The sequence below is a fragment of the Alosa pseudoharengus genome, unplaced genomic scaffold (assembly GCF_046254945.1).
Source record: "Alosa pseudoharengus isolate Yale_2024_CS ecotype anadromous, Long Island Sound unplaced genomic scaffold, YU_APseudo_1.1 YU_APseudo_1.1_scf_3, whole genome shotgun sequence".
Classification (NCBI taxonomy): Eukaryota; Metazoa; Chordata; class Actinopteri; order Clupeiformes; family Clupeidae; genus Alosa; species Alosa pseudoharengus.
Window position 1 is genome coordinate 36643410 of NW_027468718.1, and position 20633 is coordinate 36664042.

The 20633-nt window shown below is 43.8% G+C and overlaps 2 protein-coding genes across 11 annotated transcripts in view; both read left to right on the plus strand.

Moving 5' to 3' along the window:
* Positions 1-4512, plus strand: part of clasp1a (cytoplasmic linker associated protein 1a) — a 145767-nt gene extending 141255 nt beyond the window's left edge. For all 10 annotated transcript variants that reach the window (XM_076264172.1, XM_076264176.1, XM_076264175.1 and 7 more), the window contains one exon: positions 987-4512. In XM_076264172.1, the coding sequence (XP_076120287.1) occupies positions 987-1073 (87 nt within the window). In that variant the 3' untranslated portion in view covers positions 1074-4512. The remainder of the gene's footprint in view (positions 1-986) is intronic.
* Positions 4513-5245: 733 nt separating this feature from the next.
* On the plus strand, positions 5246-20405 carry tfcp2l1 (transcription factor CP2-like 1). Its single transcript, XM_076262699.1, has 15 exons — positions 5246-5301; positions 5664-5815; positions 7000-7073; positions 8415-8520; positions 9375-9481; positions 9913-10065; positions 11391-11501; positions 12834-12931; positions 14550-14601; positions 14731-14824; positions 15145-15235; positions 15964-16046; positions 16287-16429; positions 19814-19865; positions 20347-20405. The coding sequence occupies exons 1-15, from the start codon at positions 5246-5248 to the stop codon at positions 20382-20384; spliced, it is 1410 nt and encodes a 469-aa protein (XP_076118814.1). The 3' UTR covers positions 20385-20405.
* The last annotated feature ends 228 nt before the right edge of the window (positions 20406-20633 follow it).

A 20633-nucleotide genomic window follows, 5' to 3' on the forward strand; every position in this document is an offset into this window, starting at 1 on the left:
TAATGTTTAATTATGCATGATTTATTTTGTTATTGAATTCGTAGGCTGGGATTCCTCTCGGCAACAATTATGTTTAATGGTAGCCTCCTGCTTTTTCAGAAGGGGCGGCAGGCAGGCTGACAGAGCGATGTACAGTGGCAGAGCGACGCACAGTGGCTGAAAGTGGTACTAAAGCTTCACGCAGCTTCACACCGCGTAATGCGCGACTGAAGTGGCCATTTGAAAGCAACGCCCACTGTAGGTTTACATTGTTGAGATGTAGGTGTGCCTTGGCATTCTGTAGGTTTGCATCGATGCCATGCTTTACGCTTTCCTGGTTGTTGAGCTGTAGGTTTGCATTGTTGTGCTATAGGTACGATTTGTGTACACATGTGTATGTATGCACTCTTTATTATTGAAGAGTTCAAGCACCTCTGTAGTGGTTCAGGTCATAGTCACCATTTCAGTTTCTAGGCAAAGCCTTGAACAGGAGCCAGGGTTTCCAAAGTCCTGCATTCACAGTCATATGACAGCTGGTAGTCAAGGTTATTCACCCACCCACTGTCTGTCTCTCTCTCTCTCTCTCTCTCTGTCTGTCTCACTTACTCTCTCACACACACGCACACACGCGCACAGACACACACACACACGCGCACACACACACACACACACACACACACACACACACACACTGACCCCCAACTGCAGGACAGCTCCACAACCCTGATTTGCATCTGACAGACCCAAAAGCAAACACTATTGTGAGCTCTGAGCTCTTGAGTGCCACACACACACACACACACACACACACACTTTAAGTATCTTGGAGACAATGGGTTGTGTGTGCGTGCCTGATTTAATTAAGCATGAAGCGTCCTCCACTCACTGCTAATTCTCAGAGGCAATCAGCTGCCCTGTAAAAACAAAAGTGACTCTGGCATCTGTTGATGTGACCTCATCCTAATCTTTGTGCTTTGCTGTGTGTGTGTGTGTGTGTTCTCTCACAGATGAAGCTGCTGAATTTGTACATCAAGAGGGCCCAGACGACCAACAGCAACAGCAGCAGCTCGTCGGATGTGTCGTCGCACAGCTAGCCACCACAGGACAGGGCTGCCACGCGGGCACAACGCTAGCACGGACTCTCCCGCCGGCCAGCCAGCCAGCCCACCCGCTGCACCCTGCTGCCCTCTTATCCAACCACACGCGTTTTATTTTCAGTTTTTTTGTGTGGGGTGGGGGTGGTAATAGTGCCCCCCTCTGCCTTCCCCCAGAGTCTCCTCTTCTCTTCTCTTCTCTTCTCTTCTCTTCTCTTCTCTTCTCTCCTTTCCTCTATCCTCTTCTCTTTTCCTCTCCTCTCTTCTTCTCTTCTCTTCTCTTCTCTTTTTCTTCTCCTCCTCTCCTTTCCTCTATCCTCTTCTCTTTTCCTCTCCTCTCTTCTTCTCTTGTCTTCTATTTTCCTCTCCTCCTCTCCTTTCCTCTATCCTCTTCTCTTTTCCTCTCCTCTCTTCTTCTCTTGTCTTCTATTTTCCTCTCCTCCTCTCCTTTCCTCTATCCTCTTCTCTTTTCCTCTTCTCTCCTCTCCTCTCTTTTCTTCTCTTCTTATCTTCTCTCTGCTCCATTCATTTTTGCTGTTACACATGTGGCATCCTCCACCAATCCGCTCAGAGAGACCTCCCTGTTATACCATGAGCTCCATCGTGCTCTCTTTCTCTTTCTCTCTCTCTCTCTGTTGTTCAGCATCCCTCATTCATTTGTGTGGAGGGTATATTCTGAATGTATAGGGAGATTCTGATGTTTGGGTAGAAGCTCTTCCACCAGTTGGAATGTATTGTCAACAGGTGAAGTTCAGCCGTTTCCCTTTCCCAGCAGGGCATAGTGCTACTGTAAAATGATTGGTCGAGAGGGGAAATAGTGTTACTGTAAAATGATTGGTCGAGGGGAAACCTGGTCGTTTGATCTTAACAAGGCAGAAAGAAAGCCTTTGAAAGCGTCCTTCACTCTTCACAGGCTGTGGATGTGGTCTAGTTAGGTTTCGGACCAGTAAACGGGGGGCGGGAGGGAGTTCACTTAAGTGCTGTTTCTCACAAGACAACCCTAGTTTTAAGTAGGAGGTGTTCTCCATTTTTTCCAAGAGAAACTTTAAGAAATTAAGTGGGATTTGTGGAAAGTAGGTGGATCATTTGGCTGGGCCAGTGATTTCTAGTATTTTGATCAGATAAGGCAATGGGACAAGCTCAAAGAAAACTTTTGAGTACCAAGACTACCAAAAATTGTTCAAAGTAGTAATATTTGTATTTAGAATTGTTACATTTATTTAAGAAGTTAATATTAATTTAAGCAACCTTAGGTTATTTGAGCCCACGATTTATGTTGCAAAATCTTGTTTAAAAAAAAACCGATTCTTATAAATATTATTTTCCATTTTATTGTCGCTCATTATGAAGGCTAGCTGGCAGATATTAGTTTGGGGTTTTAGGACTTATTAGATTCTGATTGTAAATTAATCAGATTGACTTTCATCATTTTATGTATGAATGAATGATTAATTGATTGAAAGGCCTATGTGTGACTATGTTGCCACAATAGAGCAAGCAAGGACAGAACTACTGGAGAATGTAGACTTTTTTTTTTTTTTGCAAAAACCTGTGAAACAAGAAAAGCTGAGTCTTCTTGGCCTTCCCTAAAGGACGATTTGACTAAATAAATTGAAAAGACAATCTGTGATGTGGAAATAAGCGTTTTCTGTAACTGAAGATGATTCCAGCCCATTCTTAAAAGTGCCAGCTCAAGTCCAGCTCATCCACACACTACACTGCAATCAGCAATCGGGCACATGCTCAAGCCTGTCACAATAGGATGGAGAAGCAGCAACAACAACAACAATAAATAACAACATGGACATGAGCAGTGAGGAGACGGAACCATAGTAAGACGGAGCCCCCAAAGTGACTCTTGGCCTTTTAACTGCTTTCTCTGAGTCATGGACACAACCCCACCCACCCCCACCCCACCCCACACACACACACACACACCTGTAAATAAATTGAATGTCGCAGGTCGGGTGGCACAGGTGAAAAGCTGGTGTCAGGTAGAGGGGCCTTCAACAATCATTTCTGTTGTAGTGCTGTTTGATTTCTCTCTGTTGCTGCTCATCTCTCCCCCTCCTACCATCTCTCTCTCTCTCCCTCCCTCTCTCTTTCTCTCTCTCTCTCTCTCTCTCTTCCTCCCTCTCTCTCTCTCCCTCTCTCTTTCTCTCTCTCTCCCTCTCTCTCTCTCAAATGTGAAATCCAGTTGCCTCGGCTCCAAGTGAGAAGGACCATTGAAGACACTGTAACCCTTTGTTGCTCTTGACATCCAACTCCACTTTGCCAAAAAAAGCCCCCCTCCTTACACAGACAACCAATGCTCCTCTGATACACAGCCCCCCTCGTGTTTTGTACATAACTCACTGCTGACCCCCTCCTTTGAGAGCAATGATGCAACAACAACAACAACATCAAACCCACCGAAACAGAACCAAGGACGCCAACATCAAATCGTCATGAACTTTTAAAAGATAATCAAATAACAACAACACAAGTTGGATGTCTCAGTCCTTTTGCACGTTAGCAGGTAGCCCGCATGTTTTGGGCCCAAGTGACTCTGGCGTGCTGCCGCCATTGGCCTTGCCCAGGCTGCTGGAGCTTTCTCGTCTCCTCAGCTATGACCAGCCTGGCCAGCCTGTACATACAGTATTATTGTTATGACTTATTATTATTATTATTATTATTATTGTTATTATTCATTATTGTTTTGGGGAAAGAGGTGGAGTGATTTTATTGTAGAGTGTTACGCTAATAGAGGCCCAGTAAGATGACCAAAACAAGCATCCATTTCTGCCTGGACCAACTCTGGACGGAACCCATCTGATATCCCATGATGCCCTACTGCAAAGTGCCCTCTCGGTCATGTTAGTGCTGTGAACAGCAGCATGTGGCTATAAGAGGGCACTTGGTGTGTGCGTGTGCCTTTTTGGTAGAACCTGGCATAGTACATAATACATACTGTTCCCTTTGTTGCTATTTTTTTGTGTGGTTTGTTCATTTGTATCTTCCTTTTTGGTTTGTGATGTGAAGGTAACAGCAGAATGTGGCAGTCAGAAATATTTCAGTTTGTTCCATAGGTCCATTTTTATATCTGATATTCAACCTGTTCTCTCTGAAGTAAGGGAAAGCCAACAGCCCTTAGGCAGTGGTGGCTCTTTGATTTGTACATTCTGCAGCTTTATGAGGTTTAGGTTTGCCTTTGTTTGCAGAAATGTTTTCCCCCTTAGCAGTATGTTCATTTTGCATGTAGCCCTATACATTTTTGTGTTTGTGTGAGTGGAATTTGTTTTGTCATTCATATCTGTATTTAAAAACGTTATTTTCTTTTTTTTCTGTTGGTTTATCACATCCACTGTACAGATTTGGGGGAATGGTTGAAATCCACCTGTGATAGATTTGCAACAATATACATTTGTTTGCTCTAGAAATAAACAAGGATCAAAGTTTATCTGAGGCTTTTTTTGTTATTCACAGCACTTGTAGCCTACTGATGGGCATTGAGTGCGTTATCACCATGCACACACTTGAGAATTTCGATTTCGTCTTTACACACAGACTCATCGTCGACGTATCAGGAAGATTAGTTATGCTAAGCTCTGAGGGTTAATATTAACTAGCGGAAACTTGAGTTCGCCCTGACACACAACATGTGTCAAGGTTTCCCTGCGCTGTGGCAGGAGCGGTGGTTGCACGGACGCTCTCGGCCTGAGCCCCCGCCTCTCCCGCACGCTCTCGAAATCGTTCATTAATGACCAAGAAACATCAATAAGTAGTTTCTGCTACTCGTGAAGTCACTTAAGGCAATGTAGTTTGGAGCAACTGTGTTTCGAAATTGAAACTTCTTCCTAATTTAAAATCGAATAATGATGCCCTCAAAACACTAATCAAGATTTTTCGCTCCGCGTTCAGGAGCGCAACGTTCAGATTATGTAGGTGCCAACGTGAAATTCAAATGTCACGTTTGGTCCATAGGCTGCCTGGAAATACGGGTATTGTTAATCCAGGTAGGCTGACTCAAAGGTCAGCTAAGGTATGCTAATGGAGTGGCGCGTCATACCACACATAAAAGCGCACGAGACTGAACACCCACTGTCACACCGTATCTTCACCTGGAGCCGTTTCGAGGCGCAAACACCTCCCTTTATTCTCCCGCCCTGGATACCAGCGCCGAATTGGAGAAAATGCTATTTTGGCATTCTCAGCCCGAGACTTACCACTCTCAAGCGAATTATATTAGGTAAGTTCAGTGCCAAAATTGACAAATTTAGTTGACCAAATAGTTTAGCGTCATCCGTAGCGTAAGCCAGGTAACAAGTAAATAACCTGGTTTATATCAAATGTATTTGGGCTGCTTGCTCGTATGTGTGAGTCAATTTGAACTATTATCCTTTGTTTTACCCTACCTAAATTATATAAATGAGCCGTGCCATTTGAATTATTTCCCTTGTATGGTTTATTTGACACGTTTTTCTTGACTACGCATATTTTATGAATAGCCTAACTATTGCCATGAACAAGACTGGGGGTTTAAAAAGGTCAAACAGGCCTACCAAGTCGTGAGCGTTAACAGTCATAACCTAACCTGTCATCACTCCTCAGAGATGCTCTTGCGCCTTTCCTGAAAAACGAAGAAGTGCGGCAGGCAACGGAGAATGATGCCACTAACATGTCACCTTTTCAGTATGTTCTCTGTGCGGCAACTTCTCCAGCGGTAAAGCACCAAGAAGAAACTCTCACCTATCTCAACCAAGGTAAATAGCATAGCCTACTTGTTACATGTTTTCAGTCTTATAGGCCTATATCTACAGGTAGTCTAGGCTTGTAAATTAGAGTGTTTGAATAATTACAGCTTGGGCCTTCTTGAGGTGAATTGTAGCCTACTCCCAGCTTGCAAAAGATAACACAGGACTACACAGGCGTAGCAAAAAAAAGAAAGAAAAATCAGCCTACCTGTTGTCCTAAACTCGATTGAGACACTTCACCCCAGTGGCATAATTGTTAGGACTTCTTGACACTGGGGTCAAGTGACTTGTCTGTTGATCTGCAAGCTGTAAAAACATGTAATCCCCTCAGTGAACAAAAGCGCTTGATGATGATGTCTTGATTGCCTTCCCTTTCACATTCAGCATTTGGTCACAACTCATCTGTCAGTGGCAGGTCTTATGCAATGCACACATTCCTTATTCAGCTTTTCTACTTATAAAACCCTTCCAATTCGTATCACATTTTAGAGCCCCCTTAGAAAAACACTCACACAGATAAGTAGGCTATCCTAGGTGCCGATCTGATCTTTAGCATACACTGAATATAACTTCCCCTCCTCCCTTGTTCCTTCTTGTTCATCTTGACTTGTAGTCCAGTGCAGAACCCTTCACTCTTAACATAACAGCACTGGACAAAGAACTGTGCTTTTTTAAGGACAGGATTAAGATCTCTGGACTACTTCTTCTTATTAGACATTTTATACAAAGTTCTGACTTGAGTCCACAGCAGACTTGCATGAATGGCCCCCAGCCAGTGTTCAGCATTGTTCAGCTTACTGTACTACCACACAGATTGGGGGAGAGAATGTGATTGGAAAAGCTTCATTATTCATGCCACAATAACTTCAGTTTCTTCTTCTACAGGGGCACTCTTACATGGGCACTGACTTATTGTTTATAAGAGCCTCAATTTTAATAAGCATATACATACATATTATTTATGTACATTTGAATGTATGACATGCAAATCACACATATTTGAACAACTACTGACAAATTTTAAAAGGAAAAAAATCAATGATTTGTATTTGGTATTTGCAGGCCCTTCAGGGTAAGGGCTTCTTAAATGGGTTAGGTAAAATCGTCTCTTGAATCTACACATGCCCATCTATTTCTGACTGAATGATGTCACATTTTTCAATTTTAATGAGGTTTGTTTTAATGCACTGTAGGTCAGTCCTACGAAATCCGTATGCTTAACAGAAAACTAGTGGAGTATACAGATTTAAGCAGCAAATGTGTAAAGGTAGGTTAAAGGTATTGTGTGTATGTCTCTTTGACCTTGATGTGACCTTATTTTGTTTGTTTGTTTGTGTATGCATTTCCTAGTTTGTCAACACACAGGTGACTGTTACAACCCTCTTTGCACTTCCTGGGGGGGTGGGGGGGTGCTGTCCTTGACGACTTTGGTACTATCACCCCACGTTTCTTCATCTTGAACACCCACCAACACGTTCAGCTTACACCCACTGATACCGCACACACCTCCCCACTGTCCACCTCATATGCTCTCCTTGTGCACCCTTTCAACTTGCCAACAGTTCAGCTTGCGGACGTACTGCTGGGTCTTATTCATAAACTTATGTCATCTTCGCTTCTTTAACTCCAGCTGCCTTTTTCAGCTTTACGTATATGGGGTAGCAGCAAATACACGCTAGGTTTTGACTTTGTTTAACAAAAGAAAAAAAGAAGAAAATGTAGGTCACTTTATGTTAGGAAACATTAAACAATTTGATATTTCAACAGGAGTAAGAAATGACTCAAGATGCCATTCTTTTATGAATAATCCCTGCATACTGAGAAAAGATGAGACAGAGTTGGTTTTTATTTATTTATTTATTTATTTATTTATTTATTTTGTCATGCAAACAGGTCCAGTTTTGTACTTGTCATTCTATGTTGTTAGACGTTAAATCTTTTGGCATCTCGCTCGTGAGGGTGCGGTTCAGTCAAAGGACTCATTATTTATTTAGTGAAAGTCTCTGCAAACAGGTGCTCAGAAATACTAAAGCCATCTCAATGCTGCTTTGGAAATAATGAGTCATTTGAATGAGTCTGCGAATCAGTTTATTTGCCCTCAAGAATTCTTTGCCGTCAGGCTGTAAGGCTAGAATGGTCCCCTGATGTTCAGTCAGACAGCCTAACGACACAAGAATCGACCGGGTGCCATCTCCTCAAACAGGCCAAGACTGCCCTGAAGTCCTGCTGTCAGGGCAGCCAAGTGGAATGGGTTTTATGGCAATTAGATCGCCTTTTGCAAGTTGTTAAATTTCATCACATGACATTATATAAATATATATATAGCCAATATACATAAGACTATGTAATTACCATATCCTAAAAAGTAATATTATAAGTGTATCTTTAGATAAAGCATTTAAAAAGGCTGTGTAAGAGTTGTGATATTTGCTGCTGTGTGTGTAAGTGTTTGTGCTGAGGCCTCTGTCCTACAGAGGACCCCACTGAGTGTGGCATGCCGGAGTTTGCTTGTGTGGTCTCGACCACAGACAGCAAACTGCGGGGTGCCCCATGTCTGTCCACTGCCGCCATTGGCTAATGCTCTGTCCCTATGCCCGCTGGCTTCCAGAGTGTGGTGCGCGTGGTGTTCCACGATCGGCGTTTGCAGTACACGGAACACCAACACCTGGAAGGGTGGAGGTGGAACCGGCCGGGAGACAGAATCCTTGACATTGGTGAGCTACGAGCCTTAGAGCTGAGAATGTGATATTTTAATCAGGAATGTTTTAAGTGATGTTTTAACTAATTGAAATTGGAGAATGTGATGAGTGAATTGCATTTAAAGATTCTGAAGATTACTTTTTGTGTTGTAAATAATTAAGCAAGAACATTATGTGTTATAGCTGAGATGTTGATGGTGTTTGAAAGGTTTGCAAGACGTGTGTTTTAGATGCTTAACCTGCAAGTTTTAGATCATAACTAATAACGCTGCTATAAATAATGTGTCCAGTCAGTCTGTTTCTCTTTGCTTTGCACACTTAATCCATCCTCCAGGACATGAGATACAGCGTGGAGTCCCTGAAGGAAATCATCAAATATTTATTCATTTTGAAAGAGATACTCCAGCCATAGGGTTGAGAATGTGATATTTAAATGTTTGATTGAATTGAAATTAAAGATCCTGAAAATGAAGGAAGAAAACATTTTTTGTGCAAATAATTGTTTTCCTCTTAATCTACTCTGAATTGGGGGTCATATGGATGTGAGAACCACACTGTTTAATCAATCTGCATCATGCACTTATAAGACGTAACACATTCACGTGCCAAATGACTCCTGAATAACTAGTGCCACTGACTGCTGAAATGCTGCCAGTCTCTTAAAGGATTTGTTGTGGTACGTTGTCTGTCGGTGTAGCACCTGTCCCATTATGTGTGGGTATGGTTTTGTGAAAGGGTATGGCGTGTGAGTATGAATGTAAACTTCTAGGAACCAGAAGGAGTAGCACTTAAAGTTCGTTGTGACAATGTTTTACAATGTTTTTACAATGACAAATTAAAATGATTCTGATTTTGATGTTCTTGTGTAGACATCCCTCTCTCTGTGGGCATCATTGAGCCTCGTGCACACCCTCTGCAGCTCAACACCATTGAGTTCCTCTGGGATCCTCTCAAGAATGCCTCTGTGTCCATTCAGGTATGCTGTGTTCTCTTCATTAGCTTTTGCTGTGATTTGTTTTATCAACAGTTATATACAACAGCACCAGAAAACATTGCAATGCAATACTAAGTAACAAATGGAAATATTTTTGATGAGCAAGAACTTGGCATATGGTCATATACAGATATACACACCTGTCATCCCCACTAACTGTCCAGGCTATGCACTATGTAGTTCTCTTGCTAAATGAGCATGAAAGAAAAGCCTCTGTGCATGATGTTGTCATCACTAAAAAAGAGGCCAGATGACGTTTCTCTTTGCTTTGCACGCTTGATATATTACTCTTTGGGATGCTATCTGCAGTGTGGAGTCCCTGAAATAAATGATATGTATTAGTTTTGGAAGAGAAGCCAGTGTTCTGGCTTGCTGTGTGTTAAAGAGTAATATTGTGTTGGCCATCTGCACAGGTCAACTGCATCAGTACTGAGTTCACAGCCAGGAAGCATGGCGGGGAGAAAGGGGTCCCCTTCCGCATCCAGATCGACACGTTCAGCTCCAGCGAACACGGGGAGTACACTGAGCATGTGCACTCCTCCAGCTGTCAGGTCAAGGTCTTCAAGGTGAGCGTCTTTGCCGACAAGCCCGTCAGTGCAGAGGGACACTCGTCTACTGCGGTCTTCTGATGAGCGTCTGTTGTGTCGACCAGTCATAAGCACTAGGTCAAATTCAAGACTCTTTTCCTCAGTGGTGCCATGTTGGTGGAATGAGTTGCCCAGTGCTCTCCATTCCTGTGATAGTTTTGGGTCGTTTAAGAGGGGTCTAAAGGCATATCTGTTCAACATGCACTTAGTTCATTAAGCGCTTCTTATGCGTTATGGTTTGTATAGTATTGTTTTATTTCCATTAGGCTGTTGATTAATTTGACATTGTAGTTTATTATTGATATTCTCCTTAAAGGCAAACTATGCAGGTTTTTTAGCTTAATATGCAAGTTTTTTTAGCTTCATTTACCTTCATTTACCAGCTTCAGAGTCATTGGAATGGTTATATGACTTTTTTCGGGTTGAATGGTGGCCGTCTCGCTTCCCCCTAGCGCCTGTGAGCGGAAAAACCACCCTTGCAACTGTGGGCCGGCGGGCCGACGGCCTCAGTGTCAGGAAGTATAACGAGTGTAACGAATTGCTTTACTGCATTCAAATACACATACACACCAGGCACCGGCTAGAAAAAGGTAGCGATGGAGTTTCTCAGACATTCGTCATGACAGAGCAAGCGAAAAATAAGCAAAAACCGAAAAAAAACAGTAAGGAAATTGCCAATACTGCATAGTTTACCTTTAATGTAATCTTACCATGTTTTTGTTATTATATTATTGATTGACAATGAATTATTGTTTATTATTGCTTTTTTCCCCTCATTTTCATTGTTTATTTCATTAGGCTATTGATTGAATTGACATTGTTGTTTATTATTGCTATTCTCCTTATTATAGTCTGACCAACATCTTAATTTGTTTCTTGTTAAATTTAAGTATTATGGGGGGCGCTCTGCCGAGTGCCCACAGGGACCCAGGTTCGAATCCGACCTGCGGTCATTTCCCGATCCCACCCCTTCTCTCTCTCCCGCTTGCTTCCTGTCACTCTCCACTGTCCTGTCCAAATAAAGGCAAAAAGCCCCAAAAATATACTTACATGTTTTAAGTATTATATTGTTTTGTATTTATATGTCGCTTTGGACAAAAGCATAACCGTAACCATAACCTCACTAAAATGTTACCACCATTTAGTCAGCCCCACTAGTTTGTGCCTGGGAATCTAAAGGGCTTTTGTGCGCCTTTGCATTATAAATGCCTTGAGTTGAATTAGAGTGTAAGCTTTGTGGGCCTGCTGTTAAGTACAGTATGACCTGTAGAGTTTGTCCTAATGATGTCTGTTTTTCTTTGAAGCCTAAAGGAGCAGATCGCAAGCTGAAGACAGACCGTGAGAAAATTGAGAAGAAGACCCTCCAGGACAAAGAGAAATATCAGCCCTCGTTTGAAACTACCTTGCTTACAGATGTAAGTAATAGAGGGCGGTGTCACTTTCATTGAGGTCAGGAATAGTTTTGTTCAGTGCTGTGAACAAAATGGTGGAACTAAATGTGGTTCTAAATAGCAACACAGCACATTATAGCAAAGCTGGCTGATCTAGATTGATCACTGAGTATTTGGTGCAATTGGGAAAAGTTGAGAAACTATGAACCCAGTGGGGTCTAGAAGAACTATGATAGTTGTTTTAAGATGGTTACTGAATGTAGCGTTGAACACAGCAGCTGTTATAATTGTAATGGAATCTGTATTGTAGAATGTCCCAGAAGCCTTTGGGCAGTGTCCAGAACACTTAACAGCAGAGTTCCGCTGTAGGGATGGTTAGGAGAGGAGGGGAGTGGATTGTCTCCGAATGAAACGAAAGCAGGCTGCTCACTGAGATGGCACATCCACTCGGCCAGGACACACTGAAGTAGAAAACCCAGACATCGCCCTGTGTCATCCAGCGCGTCACATGCTGTTAATGGGTTGTATTATTCGACTCTGGCCGCCTGAGCACGGTCTGTGTTTAACTGACCCACTGAGCAGCCACGCGTTAATGATTTGAAGTGGTTGGGACTGGCGGCGGCTGTCGTCCACACGCCCCACTCACCACCACCACCGTCTTGCCAACCTACCCCCCCCCCCCGCAGTGCCCTGGAACACCTGCGTCAGTAGGGAGAGCCTCTGGCAGACCGCTTGGGCCCAGTTCCACTAAGGGCGGCCGACCGGCCATCTGCACTCGTGTGTGTCTTTGCACAGGGGCCGCTGTGTTTGTGTGTTTGCTTCTATGTGTTTGCGTGTGTGTGTTTGTGCGTGTGTGTGCGCATATGTGTGTATGCCTGTGTGTGTGTGTCCTGGTGAAAGAGTAACCCTGATGGACTGGACTGTGTCTCAGGATGGCGTGGGCTCCCAGTGTTTTATTGTAGGGCTGGCTGTGGAGCCAAGGAAACCTTCAGTGGACAATATGGGATTACGGAAGCCTTCGACCACCAGAAATGTGGGGCAATAACCAATCTGTCTCCCTCCCTCTTTCTCTCTTTTCTGGTTCTTTCTGTCTTTCTCTCTCTCACTCCATTTCCATTGCTCTTTCACTCTTTCCTCATACCCCCCCCAATATCTCTCTATCTGCCCCTCTCTCTCGCTCATCTCCTCTCTCCTTTCTCTCACTCTCTCCCTTGCCCCCCCTCTCTTTCTCTCTCTACATTCCTCCCTGGCCTCTCTCTCTTTTTCCTCTCCCCTCTCTCCATCTCCTCTCTCTCACTCTCCTCTCCTGTCCTCCCTCTCTTTCTTTCTCTCTCTCCTCTCCTCTGCTCTCCTCAGTGTTGCCCCTGGCCAGATACTCCGAGTGTGAACAGCACCAGCAGCACTCCCTCTCCTGTCTATCACAGCTCCCCGACCTCCTTCAGCTTCCCAGAAGGGTGAGTGTCAAGGCCAGCGGCTGAGTCTGCACTCCTGTAGTTAGGTCAGTCTGGTGGCTGGCCATGCTTGGGTCAGCATGAGCAAGGGAATAAATGACTCAAGTACTGATGATGCTATTTGTGTTCCCAGTCCTAATTGGGTCATTCCACGCCAACTCAGCCACCCATGTACATGACACCTCTCAGATTTTGCTGAAAAGCGGTGAATATATGCCTTATGTTACCAAACAAATGAATCAGAAGTTTCAGGTCAATATCTCAAACGGTTTGCCTGTGGCGTTGAATTTCGGGTGCCACGGCCCTAATTGACACATTGGAATTTCACATTTCATCTTTTGCCATTTTTGGAAGCCCATAACGTCTGTTCTAATAGTGGTAGAGGGCTGGAAACTGGTGTGGTAGTTCATTGTAGTCTGTACTACAGGAGGCAGAATCAATATTCCTTACTGTTTTGGTGAGAGGTGGGTCACCAAAGTCCTAAAAAATGTTGACGGTATGTGTGATTTTTCACTTTTTGGGTGGCCCTAGCACCACAATTAATGATCATATTTATTCTAAACAGGATTATTTGTTATATGTGGGAACCTTGCTCTTGCCAAAATGAATTTGAAGGGTATGGTACCACTGGTGGGGGTTTCACGGGGGTCCAAAAACCCTCTCCGGCAGAGGTGACTCTTGGAACCCCATATTTGGACCCCAAAATGACCATGTGGGCACTTGATGATCCTAATGAGATTTATACCAGATAAAGATACATATTTGTTCTTTCTTTTAATGAAATAAAATGTTTGACTCTGAAGCTCCATGATATGAATTTTATTCTTCATAATGCACCATTTTGGACATTGTTTCCAGAAGTCTGGAATGTAGATCAGGGAGAATTTAGTGATGATAAAGCAGGCAATGCCTTTATTGTAGCCTGTGTAGTACAGGCTACAATGAACTACCACACCAGTTTCCAGCCTTCTACCACTATTAGAACAGACGTTATGGGCTTCCAAAAATGGCAAAGAATGAAATGTGAAATTCCAATGTGTCAATTAGGGCCGTGGCACCAGAAATTCAAATGGACACCACGGGCAAACCGTTTGAGATATTGACCTGAAACTTCAGATCGCCTCGTTTGGTAACATAAGGCATATTTTCACCGCTTTTCAGCAAAATCTGAGAGGTACCATGTACATGATACCCCGATATTGGCTGTTTTCACATGGAATGACCCTATTTGAATCAAGCTCAAGTCCTCAAGTCTTCATTTACTGACAGGGCTTAAATACTGAAATACTTTTAATATGAATATTTCAACCCTCATAGTGTTGAAGAAAAGCAGAAATCATTCCTGGAATTATCTGTTATATCAGTCACTTAAAACTTCATACGGAGTGCAATAGGCCAAGCATTTCAAGCAGCAATGCTGTTAGATAGCAGACAGCTGGCCCATGCAGAATGTTGTATAGAATGTTGTGAAATTGCGTTGTGTTTTGTTAATTTTCCAACAATAAAACATTCCAAATGTAACCACAACAAATGCATGTCGCTTGGCACCACTGAAGCACCATTCTCTAATGCCAAGTGACCCGGCTTTTTCACCCCTCCTCTGTTGCCGTTGCCCCCATAGAAACTGCTCTCCAGGCCAACAGGGGGAGGTGTTCCTGCCCGGTTGCTCTGACGTAAGTACAGCTGGCGCTGGCGGTGGCACATGACACGTCGACCCCAGTGCTCTCTTGTCTTTCCAGGCGTTTAGCTGATTTGAGCCAGAAAAGTGACGTCTGTTGTCCTGTCTGTGTTTGTCCGTGCAGAGCCTGCTGCCCGCGTCCTCCCCCCAGGACACCCAGCAGTGGCTGCAGCGCCACCGCTTCACCCCTTTCTGCCGCCTCTTCTCCAGCTTCTCAGGTACACGCTCGGACTACAGGGACGAGAGAGACAAGAGAGAGAGAGAGAGCAAAGAAAAGCGTTCAGTGTTTTCAGAGAAGTAAATTAAAACAGTGCTGTTTTTTTTACCATGCTTTAGTAAAAGAATGAATAGGACCTACCCTTCATCAGGGTTTCAACATTCTAACAAAAGGTTCTGTCCCGCAACAATTCAAGGTTCTAAAAGTCCAGATGTTCTTTAGAACTGCAGGGTCAAGAGCACAGCCAATTTAAATTTGTGATGTTTTTTTGTGCGCAGTTTGCAGCACATTTGATCCATTGCTTCCATGTGACCTTTGCAGGTGCAGATTTGCTGAAGTTGAGTAGAGATGATTTTATTCAGATCTGTGGTCCAGCTGATGGGATTCGACTGTTCAACGCTATAAAAGGAAGGTGAGTATCTGCCCAAACCAATGACCACATACATGACCTAACCTTCGTGAAAAATCTGAACCTCACACACATCAGCATGCCATTACAGATATTTACTTACATTGGTGAATACCCACGGAATACTGCTGCTTGGAAATGCCACAGTTTCTGTGTGAAATCCCTGACTGTGCCTTTAAGGATCCAATCATATGGAGAGTTCTGTAGACTATGAGTTGCCTTGAACATGACGGTTCTCTTCACTGCACTGCATGTAACACGGCACATACACATACTGTATGGCACAAAGTGATGTTACAAGAGAGTCAGCTCACGCTAGCTGGGACATGAGTATGGAGCGACACATAGCATAGGCATTTTGACATTATATCAAAACCTTTTTCTTTTTGTTTCTGCGCAATCTGTTGATATTTCTACAATTTTACATTTGTTTTTGAAGTAGAAAAAATGACTCCACGTGTTACTTTTAAATGCCTCCTAAATCTCTTTCCCTCTATGTTGAATGTCTTCAGTGCGTGCATTCTGTGTGTTTGTGTGTGTGTGTGTGCATGTGTGGAAGACAGTTCTTCAGTGCGTGCGTTCTGTGTGTTTATGGGTGCGTGTGTGTGTGTGTGTGTGTGTGTGTGTGTGTGTGTGTGTGTGTGTGTGTGTGTATGTGTGTGTGTGTGCGTGCGTGACGGTTCTTCAGTGCGTGCGTTCTGTGTGTTAATGCCCGTTTGCTCTCCCGTCAGGTGTGTCCAGCCGCGTCTCACAATCTACGTGTCTCAGCAACAGGGACACAATCAGCAGACGCCCAAACCAGGAGGAGGGGAAGGTACAAATGCAAAAATCCAAATCAACAAGAAATGAACTATGATAGTGTTAATGTAACTCTACAAAGATTAAAAATGACTTTTGGCATATCTGGCATTAGAACTATCGTTCTGTTTGTTTGATAAATCTCATGGGTTTGTGTGGTCTGCATGGATGTAGTGTACCACGCTCTTTTCCTGGAAGAGCTGAATCTCACGTGTGTGTGTGTGTATGTGTGTGTGTATGGTCTGTGTGGCTGTAGTGTACCACGCTCTCTTCCTGGAGGAACTGACAGTGGTGGAGCTGATGGAGAAGATCGCTGCCCTGTTTAGCGTGCCCTTTAGGCAGCTGCGCCACGCCTACAAACAAGGCCCCTCGGGCATCCACGTGCTGGTCACTGATGAGGTGAGAGCCACATGAACCAGCCACTCAGCGAGACAGAGATAGAGAGAGGGAAGATAAAAAGGGAGAGAGAAAGAGAGGGATGGAGAGAGAGAGAGAGAGAGAGAGAGGCTTAACACACCTTTATTAAAACAGTACAGTAATTTCCTGTGTATTAGTTGCATTGTGTATAAGCCGCAGGACAGTGTTTTATGCAAGTTAAAAAAACAAAACCATATTAATAGCATATTAACTGCCCCTGTGTATTAACCTCATAGCTGAAGAAATTTAGTAAGTGAACAACCTAGGATAGCCTATGACTGTCGCTTGCATTCATGCCAGCCCTTGTCTTGCCTTATCTTCACCTCTGTTATTTTAGCAAGCATTCGTTTCCTGCCACTTATTGTCGTGTCTTGCATGTTTACTTTTACTGTTTTCTGCGTCCCAAATGTTCTTTGTAGAATGTATCATTGTGTTCGTCAGCTTGATAATAATTAAGTTAGGCTTTCTCGTTGCGTTCAGACCAGCTGAAGAGACAGTGATAGCCAAATTCAAACGTCGGTGATTCCCTAGCTATCACAACATTTACATTGTTTCTCTTTCGAGTTAAAGTTTAAGTTCTGTGCATCTTACGCGTGACTTTCGACAAGTTTCAGTTACACCCGGATCGCTATGATTTATGAGTTCGTAAGCCATGCCAAAGTCCTTTTAGGCAAATCCCTCCACTCGGCGGCCATATAGCAACGCTTTTTGGGCACTCATCGGGCATCCTATTCAACAGAAACGCATGTGCGCAAGGCTTCACGACACCAATCTTGCTCCAGCGGCGAGTTCACAAGACATGATTGGCACGATGTCTTCACAACACACCATATGATTGGCTCAATGTATTCACATGTCGACGATTTGCTGAGGAAGGTGTGGGATATGTGTACACAACGTTACAAACTAGTCCCATGCATTTCTATGGAGGATTTTTTGAGTGCTGTGTCTCATTAGAAAGTCTCTGGCCATGCGTACACGTAAACTTACGTTTGATTTTCGAGTTACAGCCAGGGCCCAGGCCCCTGGGACTTCCACGTACTGGTCACCGATGAGGTGAGAATTACAGGAGCCCGCTGCTCAGAGAGAGAGAAAAGAGAGAAAAGAAAAAGAGGGAAGGAGAGAGAGAAGAAAAAGAGGGAAGAGAGAGGGGATGATCCTGGGCTGGATCAGGGATGACAGCAGGGCCTGCTTAGTCCAGAGTCAGTCACTTTCTGAGTGGCCTTTTGCATTTGCTTTAACATGCCCAAACAAGGCGCCCCACGTGCTGGTCACTGGTAAGGTGAGAGTGTTAGGACCCGGCTCTAAGCCACAACATAAAGAGGGAGTCGGGACAACACAGATAACTTTAACCAATAAAGTATTTATTTAAAAGTAACCAAAAGCAATAAATAATCATTACCAAAAAATGTCTAGGGGAAAGTAGAAGTGTGTATGCAAGTGTGTTCATGTGGGTGCATGTATGCCAAAGTCAGTATGATGTTCAAAGATAGTAAGAGAAAGTGCCAGTGGGAGAGAGATAACCCAAAGGTGCCTGCAACAGAATGTGCCTAACAGAAAAGTGCCCCAAATCAAGAGAGAGAACAACCCCTTAAATACCCACACCTCTTCACCAGGTGTGCGTGATTAGCCAATTAGACCAGCTAGGCCGGCATTGCCCATGCACTGGCCATGCCAGGCCTGAAGGGGGCACAGGGGGTCGTAACAAGAGTCACAGGAGCCCACTGCTGAACATCCCGGGCTGCAGTTCTGGCTCTTATCTGGGCCTGGATCTGGGTGTGACATGGTCCACAGCTGGCAACAGTCTGAATGCTGGTAATCTTTTAGGACGTATGTGTACTTAAGTCAGTAAATTAAGTTGATTATATCCAGGCACATTCACATTCAAGGGATGTACAGACAGGCATGTTTACATCAGCCAATATGCACGCACGCACGCACATACCCACACACACATACACACACACACACACACACACACACACGCACATGCCCTCAGGCACACGCACGCACACTTTCCAGGCACACACATGCAAACATATACGTAGGCACACACACACACTCACATACAGTAAGTAGTGGTAATGACCAGCCTTTTTTCTGGTAAATGGTGCCACCTTCTGATGAGTTTGTGTTACTGTATCTCTGTAGGTGAGGTAAAAACACATTTGCTAACTTGTGCTTTTTGGGTAGAGACATTTACATCTATTTCAAATGAAAAGTCAAATTTAGCATGTAAAGTTGTAGGGGTGAGGCCCATAGCGAGCCCCAGACAACAGTCAGTCACAAGCAGTGGCTTGTAAAGTTGTGGGTTCAATTTCTGGCTTCCACCGTTAAAGCAGGGATCACACTGGCCAACAGCAGCGTTTCCTATTTCCTACGTAACGCTAGCGTTGAACAAGCTGAGCGTTGAACTTGGTTCAACTTTCAAGGCGGAACATGAGCGTTTGCAATTGTGAGTTTAGGCAAACTGTTTGTGTTACTTAGGAAGGAGATAGAACTTATTATGGTCTGAGCGTTATGCTTACCGCTGCCGCTGGCCAGTGTGATCCCTGCCTTACCCCGAGTTGCTCCGTGGGACAATATAAATGACATATGTAAGTCATTTTGGATGTAAGCATTTTCTAAACGAATAAATGTAAAGAAAGAGAGACAGATGGGGCAGGATCAGGAATGACATCAGGGCCTGTTTAGTTCAGCACTTGCATTTGCTTTAACATAATGCAAACAAGGCCCCTCGGCCAGCCAGCTGGTCACTGGTAAGGTCAGAGTCACAGGAGCCCACTGCTGAAAATCAGTGCATGGATCTGGGTGTGACATGGTCCAACGCTAACATCAGTCTGAATGCTATGTCCTGATAATCTTTTAAGACTCCAAACTCCAAAACTACAAGCAGAGCCACATTTGAGGGACGTACAGACAAGCATGTTTACACCAACCAACATACATGCACGCACGCGCACACACACACACACACACAGTAGGAATAATGACCAGCTTTTTTCTAGTAAATAACTCCACCTTCTGGTGAGTTCTTGTTACTGTACCTCTCTGAGGGTGGGGTAAAAAACACAAGGAGTAGCTACCCAGCATGGTGCGTTTCCCAAAACTAAGTTAGCAACTTTGTTGGTTGCAATGCAATTTCCCATTGCCAACCAACTAAGTTGCTAACAGGTAAGCAGCTTTTGGGAAATGCACCCCAGCATGGTGCACCCAGTCTACCATGTGTTTAATAACTAATCATCTGGCTAAATTTCACACCCTATTTTCATCCTCTTATTCTGAGGTGCAACTGAAACAGTCTTGTGTGTGTTGGAATAGCCCTTCTGGCCAGTGCGCTCACAGTATTTATTGTCTTCTGCCCAGATGGTGCAAAATTTCTCTCAGGAGGCCAGCTTCGTCATCAGCACCTTTAAAGGTAACTTCAGAAAGACCCCCGACATCTTTCTCTTTCTACTTCAGCTGGAATCAAAATCCCAGCTGCACATCCACAGCTTTTATTCTCTCTCTCTCTCTCTCTCTCTCTCTCTCTCTCTCTCTCTCCCTCTCCCTCTCCCATGCACACACACACAGACATACCCCCACCCTCAAACATACACCATACACACATATATATCTATCTCTCCCCTCTCTCTCTCTCTCTCCCTCTCCCCCTCCCCCATGCACCCACCACGCACACACACACACACACACACACACACACACACACACAGACATACCCCCTCCCACAAACATACACCATACACACATAATATATCTATCACCACCATCTCTCCCCTCTCTCTCTCTCTCTCTCTCTCTCTCTGATCAGCAAGCCATCTCCACAGCACACTCTCTCACACATCTCTGATTGGTCGGTTTGTCCTTATTGACCCTTATTTGTTCCTTCACGATGACAGATGAAGGTAATGATGGCTACCATGTTGTTCTGAAGTGACCAGATCGGCAGCTACTGTAGAGGAGGGATGTCAGGTTATTATCTGCCAAAAGTGTCTAATGATCTGGAAAGGTGCCAATGCACTCAGATATATTTATACAATTGTTAGTTTACAGAAGGGTTGGTTTTTTTTGTAAAGTTATATGAAAGAAAGTTTTTTTTTCAATTTCCTTTTTTTATATTAACTTATTGATTGATTTGTTTCTCTTGATGGACTATGTAATTTGCTTATTTGCTTATTAAAATAAG

Bases quoted from the DNA above. Each gene is read 5' to 3' on its own strand.
- tfcp2l1 (XM_076262699.1), top strand. From the start codon at position 5,246: ATGCTATTTTGGCATTCTCAGCCCGAGACTTACCACTCTCAAGCGAAT. The intron at 11,502-12,833 runs GTAAGTAATAGA...TGCTCTCCTCAG, and splicing joins AAACTACCTTGCTTACAGAT to TGTTGCCCCTGGCCAGATAC. The intron at 14,602-14,730 runs GTAAGTACAGCT...TTGTCCGTGCAG, and splicing joins TCCTGCCCGGTTGCTCTGAC to AGCCTGCTGCCCGCGTCCTC.